Source organism: Salvelinus fontinalis, chromosome 22 (genome assembly GCF_029448725.1).
Source record: "Salvelinus fontinalis isolate EN_2023a chromosome 22, ASM2944872v1, whole genome shotgun sequence".
Lineage (NCBI taxonomy): Eukaryota > Metazoa > Chordata > Actinopteri > Salmoniformes > Salmonidae > Salvelinus > Salvelinus fontinalis.
This window is the reverse complement of record NC_074686.1, coordinates 15,470,088-15,497,378: the sequence shown is the minus strand read 5'-3', so window position 1 is coordinate 15,497,378 and position 27,291 is coordinate 15,470,088. Positions and strand designations below refer to the sequence as shown.

Here is a 27,291-nt window from a genome sequence, read left to right as displayed (position 1 = left end):
TCGCCAATACACCAAACAATATATTAATTGTTATCTACATGAAAAACTATTGAAGTTCCACACACATATTTTACACCGGTTTGCCGTCTGACAGGGTGAAATTTGCTGAAATAGCCGCGTACAGTGACTCCAGATCCATATTCTAGAGATGCCAGTCCGTAGCCGAATGCCAAGATCCAGCGCCTCTACCGGCGGATTGCTGCCTGTAAACATGTGCGGTCTCGCGGTTGACTCGAGCTCCCATTGGTCGGCCCAGCACACGCCTCCACTGGGCTACGCACATTTTTCTGTCAGTGAGGGGATTCTATTATCTGGCCCGGGTTACCCCACTGAATGAGTTTAAACCGAGTGAAAAGTGATTGCATTCGTTTTGGAACCGGGCTGTCTCCCGGGCGTGAGCCAGATGCCCCCTTTAAAACCCACGTAAAAGTCGCTCAAAACAAAAGTGATGTAGCCCAGGCTAGATTAAGCACGTGGGAAAATGAATAGGACTCTGTTTTACCATTAAAAAAAGATTGCTCTTGCTAAAAACGCTTTATAAGCCTTCCCGATGAAAACTAGTAAAAAAATGTGAACATAATTCTTATGGGAAAGAGATGTATGTTCCTGGATGATGTACCATGCTGCTTTGTTGACAACATGACCGAGCAACCAGATTAGGTTAATGTTCGATTTGACAAGGGCGCTCCTCCCTCACCTCTTTTGCCTGTTTACGTCATGGGCCGGTGCACCGGGGCTCAGGTTAATAAAACTCCCTCAATTTCCCCTCCAACATAAAGTAATGGGAGTTGGAGAGGACGCTCCATCAGACAGGAAGCGACGTTTCAAAATCTGTCCACGAAAAATGAACCCAGGAATTTGGGATTTTTTTGTATAGAGGTCAATGGAAGGGAGAGTGTCGAATTTGGTCATCAACAATTGTAATCAGTCATTTTCTCGTGAGGTTATTTGATCTAATATACGTTTCATAATGGTTAGGTTGTTAAGAATGGGTCGGGATTCCCATAAATTGGGAGCAATCAGCCAATGAAGAAGAAAATGTACTACTTTAAAATGGAGATAGCATGATCAGAGCCATTGAGGCTGTCACAGACGCTATAATGACACAGAAACAAAGACGAGTCTTCTATCTATCTCTATGGCAGGTTGTTCAAACGCGTATCTGCCCCATCATTGGCTAGAAGGGTCCCACCTGATCTCGCCTGCCTTCCATCTTTAAGGACATGTTTTCCCATTGTCAGAGCGGCCAATTGTGTATTTTGTCAATATAACAGACAAGTTTTGTCTCCATGCAAAACAATGACGCAACGATGGATGGAAGAGAAAACGAAATGGGAGGGGTAGGGATAGGGGAGAGGAGAACAATATGGGAATGTAGCGCAAAGAAACATTTAGACCAGCCAGGCTCAGTAAGACTAGTTGAGAAGACAGTGTTATTGTGTATATTTCAAGCATAAAGCTTATAGTTTTAAACCAAATCTAAGCTTACTATTATTCTGTACACTTCTATTAGCCCACAAAGTTTTGTTTTAGGAGCTATGACGGTCATTCCCGAAAAACATTGCTCCTGGATTTATAAGGCATCAAATAATTAATTTGATGATTACTATCAGAAAAATGGGTCAGAATCTCTCTATCATCATGGTCACCTCGAACCAAATAAAGCAAGATTCACAGTTTAGGGCAAAATGATCATAGGCCTACCCAAGTGAGCTACACAGAACAATAATATAAAACACAACATGTGAAGTGCTGGTCCCATTTTTATCCTCTTCCTTACCCCCTCTCTCCTAATTTCCTCTTCTCTCCATTGTTTCCTGAGCTGAAATAAAATATCCCAGAAATGTTCCATATGCACAAAAGCTTTTCTCTCAAATTTTATCCACAATTTTTTTTTACATCCCTTTTGGTGAACATTTGACCCATTGTCAAGATAATCCATCCACCTGACAGGTGTGGCATATCAAGAAGCTAATTAAACAGCATGACCATTACACAACACCTTGTGCTGGGGACAATAAAAGGCCACTCTAAAATGTACAGTTTTGTCACAACATAATGCCACAGCTGTCTCAAGTTGAGGGAGCGTGCAATTGGCATGCTGACTGCAGGAATTTCCACCAGAGCTGTTGCCAGATAATTGAATGTTAATTTCTTTACCATAAGCGTCATTTAGAGAATTTGGCAGTACTTTCAACCGGCCTCACCATGTGTAACCACCCAAGCCCATGACCTCCACATCCGGCTTCTTCACCTGCAGGATGGTCAGAGGAGGAGCGGGGGGGGTATTTTCTGATTGGCTGGGCCCGGCTCCCAAGAGGGTGGGCCTATGCCCTCCCAAGCCCACCCATGGCTGCGCCCCAGCCCAGTCATGTGAAATCCATAGATTAGGGCCTAATTTATTTATTTCAATTGACTGATTTCCTTATATGAACTGTAACTAAGCAAAATCTTGTAAATTGTTGCCTTAATATTTCTGTTCAGTATAAAACAATTGGTTGCACTTTATTTTAAGGCACTGTGTTAACTGGGTATGCTAAGTAGCCACCTACAGAGAATATCTGATAGTAGTAAAAATGCTGCCTGGTTCTTTTGGTATTACCATAACAATTCCTTAGTGTGTGTAGCTACATTTTCCTGAGACTGCTGCGCAGAAATATCAGTCCACAGAGAGAAGCACCAGATTGAACTTCACTCAACTTTCTAGAGCAGTGGTCACCAACCGACCTCCAAGGGCTTCTTGGTCGATCGCCAAACATTTCTGTAAAAAAAGCAACGATAAAACCTTGTGTTTCTATTTTTTTTATTCGTCTCAGCCTGTTCAAGGTAGGTGCACCAGTTTTAGCTACCCTGCACGCCGGGTAGGTGAACTGTTCTAATTTCGAAACCATTTCATGTGTCTGAAGGTACAAACTCTGCCTTCCAGGCAGGCCCAGAGAACAAATCAAGTGGACTACACGCCTTAAACTGGCCAATCGGATGGCTCAGATGAACGTGTCTGCAGTAACGTAGCAGGCATGAAAGCAAAGTTAATACTGTGAGATTTCAAAACATTTAAAACCATGACTAGAGAGAGACTGTCAACGAATACAGCAGAGATGCTGTTATTATAAGTTTAAGCTCTTACTCAACACTTTATATTTATATTCAACACTTTTATAAGCCATAAAAAGCGAGCTCTCCCTATTTCCACTCAGCACTTAAAAAAAGCACTGCATCAGTGATGAATGAGTAGGAACATGTATCTATAGGCTTGAGTTGTTATTATTAGCAGCTAGGGTCTTTTTTTAAATGGAGGAATATTTCATTTTCTCTGTTCATAGGAGTAACAACATGAATGTGTGCATGAAGCAGAAATAATGCAGAGCAACTGGAGTGTCGCCATCAGCTGGAAGATGGTGTCCCTTTATGGTCAGTGTCAGTGGAGGAAAGGGAGAGCGAGGGGATATTGAGAGACAGACCATCAGTCTGCTGCTCTCTCCCTCTGCTGAGACTGACCATCAAGCTGCAGGCACCATCAATCAGCCCAGTAAAATAAAAAGCTAACTATTTAAATGTATCCTCACTCAGCTGTGCTCTACAAGTAATACAACAACAGATCCATTAACGGTGTGATCATATAGCCTACCTCAAATGTTGAAATATAAATATAAAAAATGGCCCGAACAACAATGCATTGGCAGGGCAGTTCGTTCAAAGCCAATATGTGATGATAATGTATTGGGCCTATAGCTTACTGCACAAACCTAATTGCTACAATACTGTTTTGAATTGGTTAAGGTTGGATAGGCTTATGTTTTTTAAGTCATGTTAAGCGGTAGATCTTGGCTTGCATTTCGACTCAAAGTGATCTTGACTCAGTAAAGGTTGGTGACCACTGTTCTAGAGTTTTCCCTGTTAACACTATTAACGTGTCCCTTTACTATGGCAATTGTGATCAAATCAATGCATTATTAGCCACTTTCAATGCAACATACCGAAACCAAACTAACTATGCAAGATATTTTGTTGTAGGCAGAACACATCGGAGTAGGATTCTATTGCTCTGACACACACTACTCAGCCCACACTCTACACAGACCGGTGCAGCATAAACAATTTGAGCTGCAGGAGGGTTATATGCTAGAATAGACCATTGCCATATACGGATCTGTGTCATTTACTTTGAACTGGACTGTGTTTGCAGCATGAGCGGTCGTGAGTAGATGTGCTTGTTTTAGCAATATGGGAGTGATTGCTTCCTACAAGAGCACAAAACGTATAAATTTCTAGACATATTTGAAAAGCGAGTCAGGTAAAGAGCTTTTTTTTTGTATTTTGAGACAGGCTTGAATAAGCTAAGTAGCCAATAAGCAGAGGGTAGCATACAGTAATTTGTCTGATTCTGTAATAATGGTATGGGAATAATAGCGCTATTTATTTTGTAAAGTGGTTTCTTGCATCAAACAACATTTTCAGTCACATCCTTGTCTGAAGGACAAGTGGATAAACAGGTTAATGTCAAGCCCCGTATGCTTTTTTTCCAAGTCTCATGGAATGTAGGCCTACATTGAACACCACACATTGTCTGCTACTGTAGGCTGAATGATATAACAGTTATTTCCATGTTAAAATGTTATGGGATGCATGTTCTCCATTGTTTTTGATGGTATGCCACTCTGGTAAGCCTTTTAACATTAAGTTAGTTTTAACAGTGGCAAAGCGAGTACCGCCTCAGTGTTCACAGTAAACGTACTGGAAGTTGCACAGAATTTTCACAACTTTCAAGTTCCACTCAGCAGACATGACATTAGCTTAGTGCTGAAACATTGGAGTAGACATACTGTGAAATTAGTGCTACCTAATATTTATTTTCCCTCTTTTGGTGAGAGGGTAGGACCTATACATTTTTTTTTGCATGTATGAATGGTCCATATGAGCCTGTTTAACTGCTAACATGACAAACTAGACTTTCAATGAATTAATGCAATACTGTTGCAAATAGCTAATCCAGATTAAATGTATAAGACACCATTCTCCCCCTGTAAGCTATCTTCATGAATAAAAAATGCACACTTACTCGTTATACATCTTTTAATATTTTTGAATTATGGTCATAAAATATTTTCATGCATACACAGGAAACCAGATAGAATCTTATGACAGATGTGCACATAACTGTCAAAGAAAGCCTTGCTCTGGTTGCATCCCAAATTGCACCCTTTTCCCTATACCTATAGTATTTATTAGTGAAATACATTTGACCAATGTCCTATAGGCCCTTTCCAAAAGTAGTGACCTACGGAGACAATAGGCGGCCATTTGGGACACAGCGTCCATAATGAAAGACAATGGTAAGGAATTCTCTGCTGCTTGTTGAGAATGTATTGTCTCATTATTACAGTGGGCTGAATGAGAGGGTGCTATGATGGACTTTCTCTCCATACCCCCCCCCCCCACAACCCACTCCCTCCTATATGAGTGTGTATGCGTACGCTCGTCTGTGTGTGGTACCTTTGGTTGTGAGATTTGGCACTAATGTTCCTCTTTGACAAACCGTTTGTTAAAAGCCTTTTATGGCATCTGCATAGACATTATTAGGTTTAAATGAAAGCATTTCCTGCTACATGAACTAATCTGGAATCTGTTGGGGAGAACAATGGTCGTTAAAAGGTCATATTTTTGCGATTTAACATTAATGAAATGACAATTACACTCTATAAAATGTGTGTAAAACCTCATATGCAGGGCCCTTGCTTTAAAGGACATCTGAAATGTATATCATCTTTAATGCATGTCTATCAATTGTTGCTAATTTAGTGGGAACTGTCCTTTCTCTTCTTATTGGATTTCATTTGTGAATATAATATCAGTCAACCTGGGCGCTTGGTTTGTCGTCAACAAGCTCATTCAAGCTCATGCATGTGTAATGAAATCCACTCACTCACTCTGCATACACCAATAATGTGCAATATTGAGATAACAGAGAAATGGGAGGAAAAGTAAGACAATATTATTGTTTAACTGTCAAATGCAGATATCATCATTGCAATAGCTAGTTACTTAGTCACAACTTACTCAGTTCGTTTGAAAATAAACACCAAACAACAATATTCATTCACTTTTCTTTAAAAAAATTAAAAAGTACCAACTTTGACTTTTCTGTTTTAAAATGCCTGTACCAACACAATGTACCATACTTGAATAAAACAGAACAAAATAACCAATGAGATGGTGTCCTATTTAAACAGAATACAGAAACCCCAAACTGTCATACGCCACCATTCAATCAACCACTGTATATTTTCAACAATAGTTAGGTCACTCTGAGTAAGGGGCATACTTACAGCTAGCCTAAATGTATTCCCTTAAAATGACATCATGGTTTTACTGTATGTGCTTTTATAGCCACTTTTAAGCAGTCCAAATCACATGCATACATACTACAAAATATACTTTACCATTTGCAAATTCATACATTAGCTGACTTAATGAAATAGTACTCTAACTTTATACAACCCTCGGTTAGCATGTCATCAGCACATGTTACCTTAATAGTGCTTGTTCAAATAGTTAAGTTAGAAGCATTTGATATTATAATTGTGCACATGATGGGTTATATGTATGTATGATGTAGTTGTTGCTATAAGCTCTGCACAGAAGCAGTAGCATAATGTTTTTTGACACTTTGTGCTTTAAAATCCTTTTCCACCGTATCAATAGTATGCGTACCTACAGGGTAAGCATAAACACGCCATACAAACACATATTATACACCTTGATCAATACAGCTGCATTAACACACCGTTTTGCTGTTGCATATTGTCACATTGAGCGAATATAAGTATTTGAAATACATTTTGAATCATGTGAAGAAATAGAGAAAACAACAACTGAGTTGAACAATTCACACAAGAAATCACAACAACATTGATAGATATGGTCTCACCATTGTTCGTCTTTTGTTTGAATGAATAAGTCCTTTTTAAAAAGTCTGGATTATTCATGAGTACCTTTACTACTTTATTACCATGGTAACCCACTTATTCATTTGTTTATCCTATGTACAAAACCTTTTCAAGTTTCCCTCATAAACAAACACACTTCCTGATATCCCTTAATCACACAATGATCCACCATCTTCAAATAAATAGGAATTTGATGAAGAAAAATAAAAGGCTGACATGTAAATCAAATAAAAAATGTTTTAGAAACTATAACAAGCCGTTCCATTTAGAGTTCAGCCGTCTACACTGCCTGACTTGAGGCTACTTATTTCACAATAGTATGCAAGTACACATATCTATCATATCTCTGATTTATCATGATGTTCTGAATGAAATGTTGCACTAGGAAGGGAGAACAGATGATATCAAAAGTGACATTACATTGTGGGGAAACATTCTCCTCATACCTTTATAAGTGCCTTATAGAACGCCATTATGGCACAAAGACTCATTGGTTTTCAATCACAAGGCACTGACAAAGTGTCACTGGCCAGTCAGCTTGTCACCAGCCTTATAAAATAAACTGAATTCGTAATGACTGGTTATAAATGTTGAGAAATGTACTATTTTATAGTCTGAGGAAGTAATTATGATGGTGATGGATAATGTAGAAATATTGTACTTCCTTCCCACATTGATAGCAGTCGCATGATAATGTAGCTAACCTTCAATCTTCAGTGATGTGCACCATGATAAAGAGTGAGAAGCGACATCAAAGTGGACGGACGCCAATAACTTCAAAACGGACGATGATTTCATAGTTCAGATACTGATATAATAGCACCCCGAGTACGTACATTGTAATTTAAGGGCACCATGAATTGATAGAGAGTTAAGATTATAGATATTCAATCAGATATCCCTGGGCTGTGGGCACACCCAAACTGCACTGAGGGGGTAGTGGGCGGAAACCCTGAATTGGTGATGGGCAGTAGGTTTGAAGGTTGAAGTTCAGAGCCCTGAGGTGTTCCTGTCATCAGGGCTGCTGGGTAAAGTTGAGGCTAGGAGTTAGGCTAATGGTTAGCGTTGAGTGTGAGGCCAGGAGTTAGGCTAATGGCTGCGGTTGAGGGTAAAGCTAGGAGTTAGGCTAATGTCTGGGGTTGAGGGTGAGGCTATTAGTTAGGCTAATGGCTGGGGTTGAGGGTGAGGCTATTAGTTAGGCTAATGGCTGGGTTTGAGGGTGAGGCTATTAGTTAGGCTAATGGCTGGGGTTGAGGGTGAGGCTATTAGTTAGGCTAATGGCTGGGGTTGAGGGTGAGGCTATTAGTTAGGCTAATGGCTGGGTTTGAGGGTGAGGCTATTAGTTAGGCTAATGGCTGGGGTTGAGGGTGAGGCTATTAGTTAGGCTAATGGCTGGGTTTGTGGGTGAGGCTATTAGTTAGGCTAATGGCTGGGGTTGAGGGTGGGGCTATTAGTTAGGCTAATGGCTGGGGTTGAGGGTGGGGCTCAGGTTTAGGCCCCACACTGGAGCTTTACTCCCCAGTTAGAGACGGGAACTCTCCCTGTTCAACCCCAGGCCCAGCTCACCTACACTCTCATAGTCTGGCTCCTGAACCTGGTTCCTCAGCCCCAAGTCCTCTCCACTACCAGACTTAGTGAGGCAGACGTTCTCATAGCCCGGGTCGATGCTCTCTGCAGGGGACTCCTGGAGGTCCCCAGGGGGTCCCTGAGGGTCCGACTCCCCCTCTCCAAGCTGGGGGTAGATGTCCCTGACAGTAGCGTAGAGATCACTGGAGGACGACTCAGGGACCAGACCTTTGATCTCAGCAATGCTGCTGTAGTCACTCTCCTTTTCCTCCACGTCTAGGTGTGTCTTCATCACTGTGGAGTACATGTCTGACAGCTGGAGAGAAAGAGGGATGAGAGAGAGCAAGAGTAAGAGAGAGAGAGAGAGAAAGAAAGAGCGAGAGGAGAGAATGCAGTCAGAGTGAGCATCGAAGGACTATTTGATTTATCTATCCTTTATTCAACCAGGGAAGTCACAGTTAGACTGACATCTCTTTTTCAAGTGATTCCTATATAAGCATCAGGACAATAGGGGAATGAGTTCAGTGGAAGGTCACAACCCTACCTCGTTCTCCGACAGCACATGGTTGTGAAGCCCCGGTGAGGGAGAGAGCAACTAGAACAGAAAACAACAAGTCCACACATTACAATATAAAAGAACCATGTGTGTTGTGCATACTCCCACCTGAGCTAAGCAGGTGTATAATATGTAGTCAATCATTTATGAACAACATTACTGATTAATCAGTTATAACACAATGAGAATTGTAGCGATGTCATTGTGTATAGCTGCTATATACAGTCCCTTATGATTGATGGGGTCATTAATCAAAAACACCTTTCTAGGGTGTCAATATCAGAGCTGGTACAGTAGCTAGCTGGCTACTACTTCACGCCTCCTATATGTTGGATGTACTGAGGATTAAGCCTGGTTTAAAATCCATTGTTCACTTGGCCAAGGACATATAAGATGTAAATCTTGAGTTAGACAACCCAAGGTTAACCAATGACTTTACATGGTGACTGGTGAGGATGATGGGGAGATAACTTGAATGTAGAACCAGAAAGGGTTGACCACTACCATCTATATTCAGCATCATCTTTCCATCATCTCCAACAATATTCAGCATCATCTCTCCATCAATATTCAGCATCGTGCCTCCATCAATATTCAGCATCGTGCCTCCATCAATATTCAGCATCGTCCCTCCATCAATATTCAGCATCGTCCCTCCATCAATATTCAGCATCATTCATCTCTCCATCAATATTCAGCATCATTCATCTCTCCATCAATATTCAGCATCTCTCCATCAATATTCAGCATCATCCCTCCATCAATATTCAGCATCTCTCAATCTATATTCAGCACCTCTCTGTTACCTCTCCATCAATATTCAGCATCATCTCTCCATCTATATTCAGCATCATCTCTCCATCAATATTCAGCATCTCTCCATCAATATTCTTCATCTCTCCATCAATATTCTTCATCTCTCCATCAATATTCAGCATCTCTCCATCAATATTCAGCATCTCTCCATCCATATTCAGCATCTCTCCATCCATATTCAGCAGCATCTCTCCATCCATATTCAGCATCATCTCCATCCATATTCAGCATCATCTCTCCATCCATATTCAGCATATCTCCATCAATATTCTTCATCTCTCCATCAATATTCAGCATCTCTCCATCAATATTCTGCATCTCTCCATCAATATTCTGCATCTCTCCATCAATATTCTGCATCTCTCCATCAATATTCAGCATCTCTCCATCAATATTCAGCATCTCTCCATCAATATTCAGCATCTCTCCATCAATATTCAGCATCTCTCCATCAATATTCAGCATCTCTCCATCAATATTCAGCATCTCTCCATCAATATTCATATTTCTATCATCTCTCAATCTATATTCAGCATCTCTGTTACCTCTCCATCAACATTCAGCATCATCTCTCCATCTATATTCAGCATCATCTCTACTTTATCTATATTCAGCATCTCTCCTTCTCTCCTTTGTTTCTCTCAGAGAGTATTGAATCCATATGCTTACTTTATGGACACACATTCTCCTTGATTAGTGAACCAATTCATTTGATTGCCTTGGAGCCCAGTGGTGTGGAATCATGAAGAAAGTTCTTGACCCCGTCATCAACAAGCCTCCATGTGTCTCTCATAATGTTAGTCTGTTCTAATTCCTGAATTCCCTGAAGTCTTTATCCATGTAGCTTTACAAATTAAAGTGCCAGTCCAGTTAAGTAAGTAGTTTCATGACTACAACCAGGAGTTGTTCCTGACTACATGACTTGACCAGGAGAAAACAGGTTCCTAGATATACCAGCCAAGTCATTTGTCCTTACCATATTATAGCTGAAAACTAGGGCCCAGAGTTGTTATGTCAGGTCACTTCCATGGTCAGGAAAAACTAGGAAAAGTATGCATGTTAAGGCATTCCTTCACTCAGTTAAGATGTCTTATAGATAAGAATGTACACTATATACACACACAAACAATTGTCAGTCCGCGGTTGCAACACAGTTCCAAACTGTCTCTGGAAGCAACGTCAGCACAAGAACTGTTCGTTGGGAGCTTCATGAAATGTGTTTCCATGGCCGAGCAGCCACACACACAAGACTAAGATCACCATGCACAATGCCAAGCGTCGGCTGGAGTGGTATAAAGCTTGCCGCCATTGGACTCTGGAGCAGTGGAAACGCGTTCTCTGGAGTGATTTAAACTATCACACTTCACCATCTGGCAGTCTGATGGACGAATCTGGGTTGAGCAGATGCCAGGAGTATGCTACCTACCCCAATGCACAGTGCAACTGTAAAGTTTGGTGGATGAGGAATAATGGTCGGGCTCTTTTTCATGGTACGGGCTACGCCCCTTAGTTCAGGTGAAGGGAAATCTTAACGCTACAGCATACAATGACATTCTAGATGATTCTGTGCTTCCAACTTTGTAGCAACAGTTTGGGGCAGGCCCTTTCCTGCTTCAGCGTGACAATGCCCCCTTGTACAATGTGAGGTCCATACAGAAATGGTTTATCTAGATGGGTGTGGAAGAACTTGACTGGCCTCAACCCCATCGAACACCTTTGGGATGAATTGGAATGCCGACTACGAGCCAGGTCTAATCGCCCAACATCAGTGCCCGACTCACTAATACTCTTGTGGCTGAACGGAAGCAAGTCCCCGCAGCAATGTACCAACACCTAGTGAAAAGCCTTCCCAGCAAAGGGGGTCCAACTGTATATTAATGCCCATGATTTTGGAATGAGATGTTTGACAAGCAGGTGTCCACATACTTTTGGTCATTTGGTTTATCAAGGCAGTTTGGGGTATGCACTGACAGACAGGACATCTACTATGAGGCTGATGATGGAGACCTGAAGTCTAACATGCCAACGCGTCAGTCAGTCAACCAGAGAATATGTGGTGTGGTTTCACATGTGTACACAAACACACACAGGCAAACACACACACCACACACACACACACAGGCAAACACGCTCACACACACACACACATACAGGCAAACACGCTCACACACATACAGGCAAGCAAACACACACACACACACACACACACACCCCACAGGCAAACACACACACACATACAGGCACACCCCCCACAGGCAAACACACACACACATACACGCACACACACATACAGGCACACACACACACACACACACACACACACACTCTCTCTCTCTCTCTCTCTCTCTCGCTCTCTCTCTCTGAATAAAATAAAGCTCTTTCCCTTTGGCGACAGACAACTTGACTGTTGACAAGCTGAATATCACAGTTTATCTAAGAAAATGGCCCCTGGTGTACATCACACTAGTGACTGGCAAGTTCAATTACATTTTGTCAGTGTAGAGCAGAAGCTTGTAAGGTCACGGGCAACATAAAGTCATATTATTCCAGACAACAGAACAGAGTCATTTCTGTTTATTATGGCTCAATAGCTGTGTTACCGAGCAGGAGAGGATATTGTATGTGTCATGTGTGTGTGTGTGTGTGTGTGTGTGTGTGTGAGGGATCTGAGGATCTACCTGAGGAAGAACCTTTCAGACATAAACACGCAGATGTCCTCCTGTGTACACACACACACACACACACACACACACACACACTTGAGTGTCATCCGTCATCTGCCTGGTCTGTCAGTCAGAGGAGAGCCTGCCCACAATCAATCTCCTTCCCTCTCCTCATCTCTTCTCCCCCTCTCTTCTCCTCTCCGCAGGACCATAACAAAAGACACCCACATCCTCTCCTCCACTCTGATCTGCATACATTACCATACACATTACGGTGTGACAAGACAAATCACCAGCCAACCCCAGTCACACCGACGCACCGCCACCGAGAATAAAGAATGTTCTGGGTTAACCTTAAATCAGTTCCAGAGTGTCTGCAAATGTGTGTGTGTGTCCATACGATTCCATCCGTGCGTTATATGGAGGTTGTAAAAATAAAAGTGGGGGTAGAGACGCGTAGAGGAGAATTAATGCTGACTCCACATTCCAACACGGGGAGACGCAATAGGAACATGCTTTGGGGGTGCAGGTGGCCCAGTGCAGCCCTGCGGTTGGTTCAATATTTCATCATATAGAAGAAAGCCAGAGGGTCAAGCTGGGCTAGGCGTTACCTGCTGTCCAATGATACACTAGTATTACTGATTAGCTAATTGGCTGGAGCTTCAGAGACAAAAGAAGGTTGCTCGGAGAAAAGCCACAAAGGAGGGCTAGACAGACAAGGCTGTGTGTGTGTGTGTGTGGTGGGGGGGGTTGTAGTTTGTGTATGCGTGTCTGTGTATGTGTGTGCCTGCACACGTACGTGTGTGTGTGTGTGTGTGTGTGTGTGTGTGTGTGTGTGTGTGTGTGTGTGTGTGTGTGTGTGTGTGTGTGTGTGCGTGTGCGTGTGTGCCTGCACACGTACGTGTGTGTGTGTGTGTGTGTGTGTGTGTGTGTGTGTGTGTGTGTCTGTGTATGTGTGTGCCTGCACACGTGTGTGTGTGTGTGTGTGCGTGTGTGCGTGCGTGCGTGTGTGTGTACTTCGTTTTATTACAGGTGACAGGTTCAGTACACATCACTGCATTCTTTACCTAAAAGTAGGTTGGCCCTCTTTGAAGTCTCGTAGGTTGGTTCATCACTGTCTTTTTATTTATAAAGCTCTCACTAAAACTCCCGGCGTACCTAACTTCATTAATAACCTTTAGATCTCTCTCATCGGGAGCAGGAAGTTTCAAATATCCTAATTGAGTGGAAGAGGGAGTCTCCTTTGCCAGGGGAAAGGATGCAAATCACTATCTAGTGAATCAATACATGTAGTATTGTGAGGAATACTTAGCGCTGTCGTCCTACTGTCCGTTTACTCAATTTCTCTCTTACACACATAGGCGTACACAAACACAGACACAAACACAGACACAAACACAGACACAAACACAGACACAAACACAGACACAAACACAGACACAAACACAGACACAAACACAGACACAAACACAGACACAAACACAGACACAAACACAGACACAAACACAGACACAAACACAGACACAAACACAGACACAAACACAGACACAAACACAGACACAAACACAGACACAAACACAGACACAAACACAGACACAAACACAGACACAAACACAGACACAAACACAGACACAAACACAGACACAAACACAGACAACCATCCTCACCTCTCCGTTGTGAAGTGCTGCCCCCACTACCACCACCCCTCCTGCGTCCATCATGGTCGGCTGGTTGTCGTTCTCATCCAGCACCTTGTCAGGTACAGGCGGGGGTCTGTCCTCCTCCTCGGGCTCCTCTGTGGGGCCCACAGCAGCAGCGATGGTGGCTGAGCGCCTGGCCTCCAGGTCTGCACTGTAACGGCTCTTCTTGTTCAGATCCACCGAGGCGTACTCCACTCCCGCGCACAGGGGCCCCCGCTCCGGGGTGCTGCAGGGGCTGAGGTGGCCATTGTGGAGGGCTGGACGGTGGTGGGAAGGGGGTAGGTGGTTGTGGAGGTGGTGAGGGTCGTCATCGGGGCTGAAGGGGGACGTAGTACCGTGTCCGTTGGGTATACCTACAGCCAGGCTCCCTGGATGGTCCTTCAGCTCTTTGACCGTCTCGTAGAGGGAGTCTTCAACGCTCACGTCACGGGACGCCGTTAAGATGCCGCCTCTCTCCTTCACCACCTAGTTAGTTGATTGAGACAGCTGTCAGTACATTAGACTAGTCTTCCTGGGTGTATACTCCAACACAAAATAGACAACACAATCCAGTACAACTATACAATAAAAACAAGAGGACTCGTTCCAATAAGTAGCTGTATAAGTACACAGGAACAACAACAACATGAATCCCTAATACCTCATAGGTGCCGTCTCCAGAGACAGGTAGAGGGGGTTCGCTGGAGGATCCCATCCCCTCCAGGGCGCTGTTGGGTGGGATGCTGGGCAGCTCGCGGTCCTGGGGACACTTGGAGCTCCGCAGCTCTGACTGGCTGGACAGCATCTCCTCAGAGGGCTGGGGACTGCTGTCCTGGGTGTCTGTCAACACTGGGAGAGGATGGATCAATCCAATTGAATCAAAACATTTTTTTAGATCAGTTGGGTTGAGTTTAATGTAATTGAATTGGACACAACAAAGGGGATAGTGTGTGGGTGGGTGGTTATGCCGGGTTAACAGAGAGAGAGTTTGAGAATCAGGTACTGCAGTGACGCCTCTTGTCTTAGACCACTGCGCCACTCGGGAGCCCCACGTCTCTGCAGTACCTGGTTCGAATCCAGGCTGCATCACATCCCGCCATGGATTAGATAGCCACAGGTGTGGAAGCCAAACTAATAATCAAGCAAATGTGTAAAGTGAAGGCTAAATGTGGGTGTAATGTATTCTGAATGAAAATTCCACTGTCTGAAACGACGACAAATTACACGTGCAGAAGAAGTCATTGTGTGTGTATTACCTGTACCACTGGTTAGTGGGCCGTTGTGTGAACTGCTCACCACTAGGTCAGTCCCTGGGCTGTCCACAGATTGACTTCCGGTAAATGTCTCTCTCTCAGACACCTGTACAATAGAGACAAGGACTAGGTTAGGATGGGTCTATGTGGCTTAATATAGACACAGATCTGGGATCATTTTACCCTAAATCCCTATGTGGTCCTGTGTGGCTCAGTTAGTACACATACAACAAACATATGCGCTCACTGTACTAGAAGTCACTTTAGATAAAAACATCTGCTAGGTGGAGCCAAATACATTACAAATACATGAGATCAGTGTCATTATACTCCTCAATCTGAGAGGCTGAGAGCAAATCTAATATATTTACACTTTAATTCATATTAACACCATGACATTGTGGGGGGGGGGAAACAGGCATTGAGCTAGCAGCCACTGCAGACCTTTGTTGTTTTTCAGACACCTTCACTGATATAAAACCAAGGGACAGTGAGATATGTAGCTCTATAGCACCTCCTATTGGCTGTGTCTGGTAATGACTGTTGCTAGGCTGAATCTGATGGAATTCCTATAGACATAGGAGTTAGCTGCGCAGCACTTAGCCTGTTGAGGACAAAGACAACAAGCTTATTTAACCTAATAATGAGATCAGTAATCATACTGTTGAGTACAAGACAAAGACCCTATTTAAACTGTCACTCTGTGACATACACACCACTGTTTAAGTGAAGTCCTCTTCAATATTTTCACAGGCGAGGCTCTACATTACGGCGTAAAGGTTACTCTCCAGATATCCAATCTATCAGATAAAAACGTTTCCATGTCACTGGAAGTGTGAGCAGAGTGTGTGTGTGTGTGTGTGTGTGTGTGTGTGTGTGTGTGTGTGTGTGTGTGTGTGTGTGTGTGTGTGTGTGTGTGTGTGTGTGTGTGTGTGTGTGTGTGTGTGTGTCAGCATGTGATTGGAATGAAAGGAGGATGTCAGTTTCTCTAAAAGAGAGATATTTATCTCACTTAACCACCCCTTGTAAGTGTAATGTGTTCTTTACTATAGCTAATGCCCATCATGGTCCTCATCATCATGGAATAGCTGGGGATAGTCTAATAATTCATAATATGCACTCAGAATCCCATTGAAATAAACAGTTTACTATGCAATTAATATGCTAACTCGTGTGAACTGGTGAAAGAAAAGGTCAATTAAATATTATGGCTCTGAAAATACTGATTCTTCTCTGAGAACATTAAAGTCCATATAAAGATACTGCATACCGAAGTGGAAGATATTCTACCTATCTGGAGTTGTTTCCAGACCACAGTACACAGTCTGTGTGTGTTAGAGTGAGAGAGTGTGTCAGAGTAAATATTTTGACTGCATTCATCACATTAAACTAATACTCCTTCCCCACTCTGGAATTCATGTCTCCCTTCTGTCTATTCCTTCCTGGATAATGTTGACCTCTGAACTCTTAACCTGGGTCATCATCCCTCCCGTTCTACACCACACTGAGACAAAGGAGTGGCTACATCTTCCTCTCTCCCTCTCCCTCCCCGGTCATTATGGATGCTAATGTAACTGCCTCATGCTTGACACCCCCTGACACCCAGACAGAGACACTCACTCGCATGTACACAGGCACATTCACAAACACACACACAAACAGCTTCACAACTCACAGCTGTTCTCTCCTCTCCAAGAGTCTAACCCAGGAAGACACCAACTCACAGCTGTTCTCTCCTCTCCAAGAGTCTAACCCAGGATGACACCAACTCACAGCTGTTCTCTCTTCTCCAAGAGTCTAACCCAGGAAGACACCAACTCACAGCTGTTCTCTCCTCTCCAAGAGTCTAACCCAGGAAGACACCAACTCACAGCTGTTCTCTCTTCTCCAAGAGTCTAACCCAGGAAGACACCAACTCACAGCTGTTCTCTCTTTTCCAAGAGTCTAACCCAGGAAGACACCAACTCACAGCTGTTCTCTCTTTTCCAAGAGTCTAACCCAGGAAGACACCAACTCACAGCTGTTCTCTCCTCTCCAAGAGTCTAACCCAGGAAGACACCAACTCACAGCTGTTCTCTCCTCTCCAAGAGTCTAACCCAGGAAGACACCAACTCACAGCTGTTCTCTCCTCTCCAAGAGTCTAACCCAGGAAGACACCAACTCACAGCTGTTCTCTCCTCTCCAAGAGTCTAACCCAGGAAGTAACACCAACTCACAGCTGTTCTCTCTTCTCCAAGAGTCTAACCCAGGAAGACACCAACTCACAGCTGTTCTCTCCTCTCCAAGAGTCTAACCCAGGAAGACACCAACTCACAGCTGTTCTCTCTTCTCCAAGAATCTAACCCAGGAAGACACCAACTCACAGCTGTTCTCTCCTCTCCAAGAGTCTAACCCAGGAAGACACCAACTCACAGCTGTTCTCTCCTCTCCAAGAGTCTAACCCAGGAAGACACGAACTCACAGCTGTTCTCTCCTCTCCAAGAGTCTAACCCAGGAAGACACCAACTCACAGCTGTTCTCTCCTCTCCAAGACTCTAACCCAGGAAGTAACACCAACTCACAGCTGTTCTCTCTTCTCCAAGAGTCTAACCCAGGAAGACACCAACTCACAGCTGTTCTCTCCTCTCCAAGAGTCTAACCCAGGAAGTAACACCAACTCACAGCTGTTCTCTCTTCTCCAAGAGTCTAACCCAGGAAGACACCAACTCACAGCTGTTCTCTCCTCTCCAAGAGTCTAACCCAGGAAGACACCAACTCACAGCTGTTCTCTCTTCTCCAAGAGTCTAACCCAGGAAGACACCAACTCACAGCTGTTCTCTCCTCTCCAAGAGTCTAACCCAGGAAGACACGAACTCACAGCTGTTCTCTCTTCTCCAAGAGTCTAACCCAGGAAGACACCAACTCACAGCTGTTCTCTCCTCTCCAAGAGTCTAACCCAGGAAGACACCAACTCACAGCTGTTCTCTCCTCTCCATGAGTCTAACTGAGGAAGACACCAACTCACAGCTGTTCTCTCCTCTCCAAGAGTCTAACCCAGGAAGACACCAACTCACAGCTGTTCTCTCTTCTCCAAGAATCTAACCCAGGAAGACACCAACTCACAGCTGTTCTCTCCTCTCCAAGAGTCTAACCCAGGAAGACACCAACTCACAGCTGTTCTCTCCTCTCCAAGAGTCTAACCCAGGAAGACACCAACTCACAGCTGTTCTCTCTTCTCCAAGAGTCTAACCCAGGAAGACACCAACTCACAGCTGTTCTCTCCTCTCCAAGAGTCTAACCCAGGAAGACACGAACTCACAGCTGTTCTCTCTTCTCCAAGAGTCTAACCCAGGAAGACACGAACTCACAGCTGTTCTCTCCTCTCCAAGAGTCTAACCCAGGAAGACACCAACTCACAGCTGTTCTCTCCTCTCCATGAGTCTAACTGAGGAAGACACCAACTCACAGCTGTTCTCTCTTCTCCAAGAGTCTAACCCAGGAAGACACCAAGTCACAGCTGTTCTCTCCTCTCCAAGAGTCTAACCCAGGAAGTAACACCAAGTCACAGCTGTTCTCTCCTCTCCAAGAGTCTAACCCAGGAAGTAACACCAACTCACAGCTGTTCTCTCCTCTCCAAGAGTCTAACCCAGGAAGACACCAACTCACAGCTGTTCTCTCCTCTCCAAGAGTCTAACCCAGGAAGTAACACCAACTCACAGCTGTTCTCTCTTCTCCAAGAGTCTAACCCAGGAAGACACCAACTCACAGCTGTTCTCTCCTCTCCAAGAGTCTAACTCAGGAAGACACCAACTCACAGCTGTTCTCTCCTCTCCAAGAGTCTAACCCAGGAAGTAACACCAACTCACAGCTGTTCTCTCCTCTCCAAGAGTCTAACCCAGGAAGACACCAACTCACAGCTGTTCTCTCTTCTCCAAGAGTCTAACCCAGGAAGACACCAACTCACAGCTGTTCTCTCCTCTCCAAGAGTCTAGCCCAGGAAGTAACACCAACTCACAGCTGTTTTCTCTTCTCCAAGAGTCTAACCCAGGAAGACACCAACTCACAGCTGTTCTCTCTTCTCCAAGAGTCTAACCCAGGAAGACACCAATTCACAGCTGTTCTCTCTTCTCCAAGAATCTAACCCAGGAAGTAACACCAACTCACAGCTGTTCTCCTCTCCAAGAGTCTAACCCAGGAAGACACCAACTCACAGCTGTTCTCTCCTCTCCAAGAGTCTAACCCAGGAAGACACCAACTCACAGCTGTTCTCTCTTCTCCAAGAGTCTAACCCAGGAAGACACCAATTCACAGCTGTTCTCTCTTCTCCAAGAATCTAACCCAGGAAGACACCAACTCACAGCTGTTCTCCTCTCCAAGAGTCTAACCCAGGAAGACACCAACTCACAGCTGTTCTCTCCTCTCCAAGAGTCTAACCCAGGAAGACACCAACTCACAGCTGTTCTCTCTTCTCCAAGAGTCTAACCCAGGAAGACACCAACTCACAGCTGTTCTCTCCTCTCCAAGAGTCTAACCCAGGAAGACACGAACTCACAGCTGTTCTCTCTTCTCCAAGAGTCTAACCCAGGAAGACACCAACTCACAGCTGTTCTCTCCTCTCCAAGAGTCTAACCCAGGAAGACACCAACTCACAGCTGTTCTCTCCTCTCCATGAGTCTAACTGAGGAAGACACCAACTCACAGCTGTTCTCTCTTCTCCAAGAGTCTAACCCAGGAAGACACCAACTCACAGCTGTTCTCTCCTCTCCAAGAGTCTAACCCAGGAAGACACCAACTCACAGCTGTTCTCTCTTCTCCAAGAATCTAACCCAGGAAGACACCAACTCACAGCTGTTCTCTCCTCTCCAAGAGTCTAACCCAGGAAGACACCAACTCACAGCTGTTCTCTCCTCTCCATGAGTCTAACTGAGGAAGACACCAACTCACAGCTGTTCTCTCTTCTCCAAGAGTCTAACCCAGGAAGACACCAACTCACAGCTGTTCTCTCCTCTCCAAGAGTCTAACCCAGGAAGACACCAACTCACAGCTGTTCTCTCTTCTCCAAGAATCTAACCCAGGAAGACACCAACTCACAGCTGTTCTCTCCTCTCCAAGAGTCTAACCCAGGAAGACACCAACTCACAGCTGTTCTCTCCTCTCCAAGAGTCTAACCCAGGAAGACACCAACTCACAGCTGTTCTCTCCTCTCCAAGAGTCTAACCCAGGAAGACACCAACTCACAGCTGTTCTCTCCTCTCCAAGACTCTAACCCAGGAAGTAACACCAACTCACAGCTGTTCTCTCTTCTCCAAGAGTCTAACCCAGGAAGACACCAACTCACAGCTGTTCTCTCCTCTCCAAGAGTCTAACCCAGGAAGTAACACCAACTCACAGCTGTTCTCTCTTCTCCAAGAGTCTAACCCAGGAAGACACCAACTCACAGCTGTTCTCTCCTCTCCAAGAGTCTAACCCAGGAAGACACCAACTCACAGCTGTTCTCTCTTCTCCAAGAGTCTAACCCAGGAAGACACCAACTCACAGCTGTTCTCTCCTCTCCAAGAGTCTAACCCAGGAAGACACGAACTCACAGCTGTTCTCTCTTCTCCAAGAGTCTAACCCAGGAAGACACCAACTCACAGCTGTTCTCTCCTCTCCAAGAGTCTAACCCAGGAAGACACCAACTCACAGCTGTTCTCTCCTCTCCATGAGTCTAACTGAGGAAGACACCAACTCACAGCTGTTCTCTCTTCTCCAAGAGTCTAACCCAGGAAGACACCAAGTCACAGCTGTTCTCTCCTCTCCAAGAGTCTAACCCAGGAAGTAACACCAACTCACAGCTGTTCTCTCCTCTCCAAGAGTCTAACCCAGGAAGACACCAACTCACAGCTGTTCTCTCCTCTCCAAGAGTCTAACCCAGGAAGTAACACCAACTCACAGCTGTTCTCTCTTCTCCAAGAGTCTAACCCAGGAAGACACCAACTCACAGCTGTTCTCTCCTCTCCAAGAGTCTAACTCAGGAAGACACCAACTCACAGCTGTTCTCTCCTCTCCAAGAGTCTAACCCAGGAAGTAACACCAACTCACAGCTGTTCTCTCCTCTCCAAGAGTCTAACCCAGGAAGACACCAACTCACAGCTGTTCTCTCTTCTCCAAGAGTCTAACCCAGGAAGACACCAACTCACAGCTGTTCTCTCCTCTCCAAGAGTCTAACCCAGGAAGACACCAACTCACAGCTGTTCTCTCTTCTCCAAGAGTCTAGCCCAGGAAGACACCAGCTCACAGCTGTTCTCTCCTCTCCAAGAGTCTAACCCAGGAAGACACCAACTCACAGCTGTTCTCTCTTCTCCAAGAGTCTAACCCAGGAAGACACCAATTCACAGCTGTTCTCTCTTCTCCAAGAATCTAACCCAGGAAGTAACACCAACTCACAGCTGTTCTCCTCTCCAAGAGTCTAACCCAGGAAGACACCAACTCACAGCTGTTCTCTCCTCTCCAAGAGTCTAACCCAGGAAGACACCAACTCACAGCTGTTCTCTCTTCTCCAAGAGTCTAACCCAGGAAGACACCAATTCACAGCTGTTCTCTCTTCTCCAAGAATCTAACCCAGGAAGTAACACCAACTCACAGCTGTTCTCCTCTCCAAGAGTCTAACCCAGGAAGACACCAACTCACAGCTGTTCTCTCCTCTCCAAGAGTCTAACCCAGGAAGACACCAACTCACAGCTGTTCTCTCTTCTCCAAGAGTCTAACCCAGGAAGACACCAACTCACAGCTGTTCTCTCCTCTCCAAGAGTCTAACCCAGGAAGACACGAACTCACAGCTGTTCTCTCTTCTCCAAGAGTCTAACCCAGGAAGACACCAACTCACAGCTGTTCTCTCCTCTCCAAGAGTCTAACCCAGGAAGACACCAACTCACAGCTGTTCTCTCCTCTCCATGAGTCTAACTGAGGAAGACACCAACTCACAGCTGTTCTCTCTTCTCCAAGAGTCTAACCCAGGAAGACACCAAGTCACAGCTGTTCTCTCCTCTCCAAGAGTCTAACCCAGGAAGTAACACCAACTCACAGCTGTTCTCTCCTCTCCAAGAGTCTAACCCAGGAAGACACCAACTCACAGCTGTTCTCTCCTCTCCAAGAGTCTAACCCAGGAAGTAACACCAACTCACAGCTGTTCTCTCTTCTCCAAGAGTCTAACCCAGGAAGACACCAACTCACAGCTGTTCTCTCCTCTCCAAGAGTCTAACCCAGGAAGACACCAACTCACAGCTGTTCTCTCCTCTCCAAGAGTCTAACCCAGGAAGTAACACCAACTCACAGCTGTTCTCTCCTCTCCAAGAGTCTAACCCAGGAAGTAACACCAACTCACAGCTGTTCTCTCCTCTCCAAGAGTCTAACCCAGGAAGACACCAACTCACAGCTGTTCTCTCTTCTCCAAGAGTCTAACCCAGGAAGACACCAACTCACAGCTGTTCTCTCCTCTCCAAGAGTCTAGCCCAGGAAGACACCAGCTCACAGCTGTTCTCTCCTCTCCAAGAGTCTAACCCAGGAAGACACCAATTCACAGCTGTTCTCTCTTCTCCAAGAATCTAACCCAGGAAGTAACACCAACTCACAGCTGTTCTCCTCTCCAAGAGTCTAACCCAGGAAGACACCAACTCACAGCTGTTCTCTCCTCTCCAAGAGTCTAACCCAGGAAGACACCAACTCACAGCTGTTCTCTCTTCTCCAAGAGTCTAACCCAGGAAGACACCAACTCACAGCTGTTCTCTCCTCTCCAAGAGTCTAACCCAGGAAGACACCAACTCACAGCTGTTCTCTCTTCTCCAAGAGTCTAACCCAGGAAGACACCAACTCACAGCTGTTCTCTCCTCTTCAAGAGTCTAACCCAGGAAGACACCAACTCACAGCTGTTCTCTCTTCTCCAAGAGTCTAACCCAGGAAGACACCAACTCACAGCTGTTCTCTCCTCTCCAAGAGTCTAACCCAGGAAGACACCAACTCACAGCTGTTCTCTCCTCTCCAAGAGTCTAACCCAGGAAGACACCAACTCACAGCTGTTCTCTCCTCTCCAAGAGTCTAACCCAGGAAGTAACACCAACTCACAGCTGTTCTCTCTTCTCCAAGAGTCTAACCCAGGAAGACACCAACTCACAGCTGTTCTCTCCTCTCCAAGAGTCTAACCCAGGAAGACACGAACTCACAGCTGTTCTCTCTTCTCCAAGAGTCTAACCCAGGAAGACACCAACTCACAGCTGTTCTCTCCTCTCCAAGAGTCTAACCCAGGAAGACACCAACTCACAGCTGTTCTCTCCTCTCCATGAGTCTAACTGAGGAAGACACCAACTCACAGCTGTTCTCTCTTCGCCAAGAGTCTAACCCAGGAAGACACCAAGTCACAGCTGTTCTCTCCTCTCCAAGAGTCTAACCCAGGAAGTAACACCAACTCACAGCTGTTCTCTCCTCTCCAAGAGTCTAACCCAGGAAGACACCAACTCACAGCTGTTCTCTCCTCTCCAAGAGTCTAACCCAGGAAGTAACACCAACTCACAGCTGTTCTCTCTTCTCCAAGAGTCTAACTGAGGAAGACACCAACTCACAGCTGTTCTCTCTTCTCCAAGAGTCTAACCCAGGAAGAAACCAACTCACAGCTGTTCTCTCCTCTCCAAGAGTCTAACCCAGGAAGACACCAACTCACAGCTGTTCTCTCCTCTCCAAGAGTCTAACCCAGGAAGTAACACCAACTCACAGCTGTTCTCTCCTCTCCAAGAGTCTAACCCAGGAAGACACCAACTCACAGCTGTTCTCTCCTCTCCAAGAGTCTAACCCAGGAAGACACCAACTCACAGCTGTTCTCTCCTCTCCAAGAGTCTAACCCAGGAAGACACCAACTCACAGCTGTTCTCTCCTCTCCAAGAGTCTAACCCAGGAAGTAACACCAACTCACAGCTGTTCTCTCCTCTCCAAGAGTCTAACCCAGGAAGACACCAACTCACAGCTGTTCTCTCTTCTCCAAGAGTCTAACCCAGGAAGACACCAACTCACAGCTGTTCTCTCCTCTCCAAGAGTCTAACCCAGGAAGACACCAGCTCACAGCTGTTCCCTCCTCTCCGAGGGGTCTAACCCAGGAAGACACCAACTCACAGCTGTTCTCTCTTCTCCAAGAGTCTAACCCAGGAAGACACCAATTCACAGCTGTTCTCTCTTCTCCAAGAATCTAACCCAGGAAGTAACACCAACTCACAGCTGTTCTCCTCTCCAAGAGTCTAACCCAGGAAGACACCAACTCACAGCTGTTCTCTCCTCTCCAAGAGTCTAACCCAGGAAGACACCAACTCACAGCTGTTTTCTCTTCTCCAAGAATCTAACCCAGGAAGTAACACCAACTCACAGCTGTTCTCTCCTCTCCAAGAGTCTAACCCAGGAAGTAACACCAACTCACAGCTGTTCTCTCTTCTCCAAGAGTCTAACCCAGGAAGACACCAACTCACAGCTGTTCTCTCCTCTCCAAGAGTCTAACCCAGGAAGACACCAACTCACAGCTGTTCTCTCTTCTCCAAGAGTCTAACCCAGGAAGACACCAACTCACAGCTGTTCTCTCCTCTCCAAGAGTCTAACCCAGGAAGTAACACCAACTCACAGCTGTTCTCTCTTCTCCAAGAGTCTAACCCAGGAAGACACCAACTCACAGCTGTTCTCTCCTCTTCAAGAGTCTAACCCAGGAAGACACCAACTCACAGCTGTTCTCTCTTCTCCAAGAGTCTAACCCAGGAAGACACCAACTCACAGCTGTTCTCTCCTCTCCAAGAGTCTAACCCAGGAAGACACCAACTCACAGCTGTTCTCTCCTCTCCAAGAGTCTAACCCAGGAAGACACCAAGTCAACCATTCTGCTAGACAAGTTGCCTCTGACATGTTCTCTCCCTTGTTTTCATTGACTAACCCTGTAACCCACAAGGCCAACCCTCACTCACTGAAGTGTTGAGAGGAATGTCTTGATAGAAAATGAAAGGAGGAACTCTCAGAGATATAGAGAGATATACACTTCAGCAGAATAACTTAGACTTGCTGTTTTAAGTGAAGGAAGCGAGGGAACCCCTTAAAAGAGGGACAAGAGGAAAGAAAAGAGGACTTCTTCAGACAGACTCACTCCATTCATGAGGTTCTCATGGTCTCCTGGGCGCCCATTGGATTTATTTTGCCTGGAGAAGAAGAAGGAAGAAGATGATTAAAACATTGACTTTGTCTGTTTAGAGTTTATGTATGGACTCTGAACTACAGAAGACTGTAATAATGCAGTCTATTATGCAGACACCCAACTGTCTTAGTCTGTCTGCCGGTACCAAAGTAAGAATGTGATTAATAAACTATTAGTTACAACTGAAATCAACAGTACAGTATAACTACAGCGCCTTCCGTATTCATACCCCTTGACTTATTCTATATTTTGTTGCGTTACAGCCTGAATAAAACATAGATTTTTTGTTTTGTTTTTGTCACCCATCTATACACAATACTCCAAAATGATTTTTAGAAATGTCTGCTAAAGTAGTCACACCCCTGAGTCAATACATGTTAGAATCACCTTTGGCAGTGATTACAGCTGTGAGTCTTTCTGGGTAAGTCTATAAGAGCTTTCCAAAGCTGGATTGTGCAACATTTGCACATTATGCTTTAAAAAATTCTTCAAGCTCTTTCACGTTATTGATCATTGCTTGCCATTTTCAAGTATTGCGATAGATTGGCAAGACTAACTACGCCACTTAGGAACATTCAATGTCGTCTTGGTAAGCAACTCCAGCGTATATTTGGCCTTGTGTTTAAGGTTATTGTCCTGCTGAAATGTGCATTTGTCTCCCAGTGTCTGTTGGAAAACAGACCGAACCAGGTTTTCCTCTACGATTTTGCCTGTGCTTAGCTCTATTCCACTGATCTTTTTCCTAAAAAAGTCCACAGTCCTTGTCAATGACAAGCATACCCATAATATGATGCAGTGTCCACCATGTTTGAAAATATGAACAGTGGTACTCAGTGATGTGTTACTTATTGCAAACAGGATGCATGTTTTTGAATATTATTTTTATCTGTACAGGCTTCCTTCTTTTCACTCTGAAATGTATGTTAGTATTGTGGAGTAACTACAATGTTGTTGATCCATCCTTAGTAATCTCCTAACACAACCATTAAACTCTGTAATTGTTTTAAAGTCATCATTGGCCTCATGTTGAAATCCCTGAGCAGTTTCCTTCCTTCCTCTCCGACAACTGAGTTAGGAAGGACGCCTGCATCTTTGAGTGACTGGGTGTATTGAACACCATCCAAAGTGTAATTAATAAGGGATATTCAACATCTGCTTTTGATTTTTACCCATCTACTAATAGGTGACCTTCTTTGCGAGGCATTGGAAAACCTCCCTGGTCTTTGTGGTTGAATCTGTGTTTGAAATTAAGTGCTTGATTGAGGGACCTTACAGATAGTTGAATCTGTGGGGTACGGAGATGAGGTAGTCATTCAAAAATCATGTTAAAAACTATTATTGCACACAGTGAGTCCATGCAACTTATGAATTGTTAAGCAAATTTTTACTCCTGAACTTATTTAGGCTTTCCACAACAAATGGTTGAAGATTTATTGACTCAATACATTTTAGCTTTTCATTTGTAATTAATTGTTACAAATTTCTGAAGAATTTACACTTTGATATAATGCGGTATTGTGTGTAGATCAGTGACACAAAATCTCAATTTAATCTATTTTAAATTCAGGTTGTAACACAACAAGATGTGGACAAAGTCAAGGGACGTGAATACTTTCTGCAGGCACTAAGTAAAACGACAG

General features: G+C 44.6%; 1 protein-coding gene across 10 annotated transcripts in view; it reads right to left on the bottom strand.

The window, feature by feature from the left end:
• Window positions 1–5,055: 5,055 nt before the first annotated feature.
• The window catches only part of LOC129819937 (phosphoprotein associated with glycosphingolipid-enriched microdomains 1-like), a 90,724-nt gene continuing 68,488 nt past the window's right edge, over window positions 5,056–27,291 (bottom strand). For all 10 annotated transcript variants that reach the window (XM_055876645.1, XM_055876644.1, XM_055876646.1 and 7 more), the window contains 6 exons: window positions 25,604–25,655; window positions 15,484–15,586; window positions 14,889–15,076; window positions 14,216–14,713; window positions 9,058–9,108; window positions 5,056–8,829 (listed from right to left, as the gene is read on the bottom strand). In XM_055876645.1, the coding sequence (XP_055732620.1) occupies window positions 8,470–8,829; window positions 9,058–9,108; window positions 14,216–14,713; window positions 14,889–15,076; window positions 15,484–15,586; window positions 25,604–25,655 (1,252 nt within the window). In that variant the 3' untranslated portion in view covers window positions 5,056–8,469. The remainder of the gene's footprint in view (window positions 8,830–9,057; window positions 9,109–14,215; window positions 14,714–14,888; window positions 15,077–15,483; window positions 15,587–25,603; window positions 25,656–27,291) is intronic.